This window comes from Nematocida displodere (assembly GCF_001642395.1).
Source record: "Nematocida displodere strain JUm2807 chromosome Unknown 33, whole genome shotgun sequence".
Taxonomy (NCBI): Eukaryota; Fungi; Microsporidia; genus Nematocida; species Nematocida displodere.
In genome coordinates, this window is record NW_027138140.1 from 1 (window position 1) to 4,204 (window position 4,204).

General features: G+C 47.1%; 3 protein-coding genes across 3 annotated transcripts; 2 read left to right on the forward strand and 1 right to left on the reverse strand.

Annotated features, from left to right (window-relative positions):
- Window positions 1–2: 2 nt before the first annotated feature.
- NEDG_02266 (uncharacterized protein) lies at window positions 3–1,139 on the reverse strand (the record flags this gene model as incomplete). Its single annotated transcript, XM_067689684.1, has 1 exon — window positions 3–1,139. A coding segment is annotated over one exon (1,137 nt), but the record flags the coding sequence as incomplete, so codon positions are not given.
- A 377-nt stretch (window positions 1,140–1,516) lies between these two features.
- Window positions 1,517–2,944, forward strand: NEDG_02267 (uncharacterized protein; the record flags this gene model as incomplete). Its single annotated transcript, XM_067689685.1, has 1 exon — window positions 1,517–2,944. One exon carries the CDS (start codon window positions 1,517–1,519, stop codon window positions 2,942–2,944), a length of 1,428 nt encoding a protein of 475 aa, XP_067544775.1.
- Window positions 2,945–3,074: 130 nt separating this feature from the next.
- Window positions 3,075–4,202, forward strand: NEDG_02268 (uncharacterized protein; the record flags this gene model as incomplete). The annotated part of the gene is made up of 1 exon (XM_067689686.1): window positions 3,075–4,202. A coding segment is annotated over one exon (1,128 nt), but the record flags the coding sequence as incomplete, so codon positions are not given.
- Between the last annotated feature and the right edge of the window lie 2 nt (window positions 4,203–4,204).

Below are 4,204 nucleotides of genomic sequence, written 5' to 3' on the forward strand. Positions count from 1 at the left end.
GGGGCAAACATCAACTCGTACCTGGTGTGGAACTTAAATGTAAGGGATTTGACCGTTGCGATATTATCATCTCCCATTGTTGGAAGTGTTCTGTTTTTAAGCTCAGTGAACATTCCATATTGTGGAATATAAACTGTTAGCTCCGCGGCAGTGAAGTGTTTGGGCAGTTCGCCTGGTTTCATTAACTCTTTCCACACCTGCATGGGCACCACCAACAACTTCCACTCTTTGGAGATTATGCTGCCTGCAATCCATTCTGAAATCTTGGGAAAGATGGGCCTTGTCGTCCATATACGTAACTCACTTGGCAAAGGGCCTTCTCGGAACAGCTTGGAGTCTAGACTGCCAAGCCTCTTGAAACCTTCAAGGGTTAGTGCCTCAATGTACCTAGCCCCGAAACAATCCAGCAGCTCCAAATTCTCCAATTGTAATTTCCCTACTATGACCAAGTTGACTTGACACTGTGACAGATCCAGCCGCTTCTGAAGCCAGCTAATGGTTGGTAAGGTGCTTTTTTGGATCAAAAGGGTCTTAATGCTGAGAATGCATCTGGGTGTGGCTGGGGCTAGTTCGGGGGTTTCTTTTCCCCAGAAACTACCCACAGACCGACCCATACGTTGACTTTTGCTCTCACTCCCCGAACCATCAAGACTCAAATCAGAGAATACTAGGGTGTCTGCACAGATTGTCCCAAATACACACAATATCTTCTCCAACACTCTTGGATCAAATTGGGCAATTTTGTCTCTGTCATTTGGCACCATTATAAGTTTGTCAAACTCGATCCCCTGCACTAACTGTTCGGGGATACTCGAGATAGTGTAACTTTGAAGGAAAATGTAGATTAGTGTTCGGGTCTGCTTCTTCAGAATGCATCTCTGCCCGTCTATTTCAACAGTTTCTAGCCTATTGGGCCAACTCTCAGAACCGCATCTGTCAAAGAACTCCATCGTTTGCTCAGTGTATGGCGATACGATGTACTCTGGCTCAGAGACTTCGTCTGCACAGCCCACAATCACGCACAGCACAATTAAACATAACAGGTGGCACCTCAGTGTCTTTCCCATGACCTTTCCAAGCCTCTTTCCAAGGCTTGTTTCAAAGACTTTCCCGAAGGACTTAACTGGGTTTGATTTCATCAGGGGCTGTTAAAAAAATAATTTAAATAGCTGGTGTTCGGGCCCTAGGGGAGGTACCGTGTGGTGCCTCGGGTTGGTGTTCGGCAAGCGATGGTTCGGGAGTTCGGTACTCTGTTGGGACATAGGATGTCTTGTTGGTGTTGATGGCCTGTTCTGTTGCCCTGCTTGGGGTGTGGTCGGGTTGTGCTGTGTGTCCGTGTGGATCGGCTCCTGCTTTGGTACTTTGAAAAGGTTTGGGTTAGATCCCCGCACTAGATTGAGATGGTGGGAGACTCCTGGAAGACCACAGTCACAATGCCCCAGGCACGCATCTGAACAATCATTCTGATCATTCGCTGATCTATATCTGTTCCAAACCTGGTCACACTTCTCAACCCATGGCACAGCACCGGACATACATCCGAGTGTTCTATGTCACAGCAGCGGTGCTTATTCTGTCTGGAATAGTCGTGTGCTCAGTCTGGTTTTGGAAAAGTTCAAAGACCAACAATGCTCTAGACGCCACAACCCGAACACAAGACATCCAAGCAATAGAGCCACCCGAGGTCGAGGCAGACCAGGCCTCGTCCAGTGTTCTCACCACCACACACCTGATAGCACCCGCAGAGGCCCTGTCCCAGGACAAAGAACACCCGAAAGACACCCGGCACCTAATAGAAGCAACCATTGCGTTTTTTAACAAGGCTGGTGCTGGCCTAGAAACAACGAACACTGACCAGGGCAAGGTGATTGCACAAAAACAGTATTCTGGTAAAAGTATCCACCTGATGAGCATAACACTGGCGGACATTCCAGACCAGATATTGCCAGGCATTCAGTTTACTTGTGTTCGCATGTTCGGGTCTGTTTCTCCGCTATCAATTGATGTTACACCGCCCGAAGAGGTGGAGAGGCTTGCGAAAGTGCTCCACATCCTCAGTACTGTGTTCATAGAAACACTTTGCATAACTCGTTTCAACACAAAAGACGCACTGCCTGAACCCCCCCGAATTGCTTTTTCCACCATATCCACACTCTATATAGCCTACATATCACCTCCCTTTCTTGAATGGTTATGCAAGGCTGTTGATCTGAGTGGGTGTACTAACCCGGTAGCCATACTACTAATGGGCTGTAGCATCACATCCATCAGGTGTTTGGACAACCTAGGCATTCAAAAGCTTGAGGGCTTTGTGTTGAGGGGGGAACTGCCAAATCTAGCGGCCTTGGATTACCGGCTGATAAACAAGATATCCCCCACTGGCCTAGGTACATTAGGGCTTTGGGATCTTCCCAATCTTACCAAAGTGTCAAAAGACCTGGCCACTTTGCTGGCAGAAAAGCAATGGAAGGAAGTGTTGATGGATATGCGGCTTTGGACCGGCATCTGTTCCCAGGCAAAGAAGAGCATGTTTGTGGGGTCAAAACTCTGGCTTAATGTTAGTGATTTGAAGGAGCTAGATCCTGGCAGCATGTGGATCGCAGGCACAACACTGTATGTTCATGAGAACGTTCCCGAAAAACTAACTGCCACCGCTTTCTTTGAATCGGTACTGAAATGGTTGGTGGGTGGGCGAGAAAAGACTGAAACACTTAAAAGTGTTAGTATTATGCCAATTGACTGGATGGGGGACGCTAACGACGAACAGAAAGCCCAATGCCTAGCCAAAACGGTTTCTGAATCAGAAGAGTGGCATGCTTTGTTCAAACAAAAGACTTTATACCTAAACAGCACACAAGTACACATTCCCGAACACACACCCAAACTAACCCAAACCATCCCAGTACCCCCACAAGAAACGCCACACCCAAGCCTAACCCCATAGCAACCCATTCCCAAGTTCGGGTTAGTTGAAAAAGCACGGTATAGGGAGAATGTGTACAGACCGAATTAAAAGAAAACTCTGTTCAGCCATGACACTAACGTGTCATATTTAGATTATTTTTTAGCACCCCATGATGAAATCAACCCCAGTTAGGTCCTTCGGGAAAGTCTTTGAAACGAGCCTTGGAAAGAGGCTTGGAAAGGCACTAAGGTGCCACGTGTTATGTTTAATCGTGCTGTGCGTGATTGTGGGCTGTGCAGACGAAGTCTCTGAGCCAGAGTACATCGTATCGCCATACACTGAGCAAACGATGGAGTTCTTTGACAGATGCGGTTCTGAGAGTTGGCCCAATAGGCTAGAAACTGTTGAAATAGACGGGCAGAGATGCATTCTGAAGAAGCAGACCCGAACACTAATCTACATTTTCCTTCAAAGTTACACTATCTCGAGTATCCCCGAACAGTTAGTGCAGGGGATCGAGTTTGACAAACTTATAATGGTGCCAAATGACAGAGACAAAATTGCCCAATTTGATCCAAGAGTGTTGGAGAAGATATTGTGTGTATTTGGGACAATCTGTGCAGACACCCTAGTATTCTCTGATTTGAGTCTTGATGGTTCGGGGAGTGAGAGCAAAAGTCAACGTATGGGTCGGTCTGTGGGTAGTTTCTGGGGAAAAGAAACCCCCGAACTAGCCCCAGCCACACCCAGATGCATTCTCAGCATTAAGACCCTTTTGATCCAAAAAAGCACCTTACCAACCATTAGCTGGCTTCAGAAGCGGCTGGATCTGTCACAGTGTCAAGTCAACTTGGTCATAGTAGGGAAATTACAATTGGAGAATTTGGAGCTGCTGGATTGTTTCGGGGCTAGGTACATTGAGGCACTAACCCTTGAAGGTTTCAAGAGGCTTGGCAGTCTAGACTCCAAGCTGTTCCGAGAAGGCCCTTTGCCAAGTGAGTTACGTATATGGACGACAAGGCCCATCTTTCCCAAGATTTCAGAATGGATTGCAGGCAGCATAATCTCCAAAGAGTGGAAGTTGTTGGTGGTGCCCATGCAGGTGTGGAAAGAGTTAATGAAACCAGGCGAACTGCCCAAACACTTCACTGCCGCGGAGCTAACAGTTTATATTCCACAATATGGAATGTTCACTGAGCTTAAAAACAGAACACTTCCAACAATGGGAGATGATAATATCGCAACGGTCAAATCCCTTACATTTAAGTTCCACACCAGGTACGAGTTGATGTTTGCCCC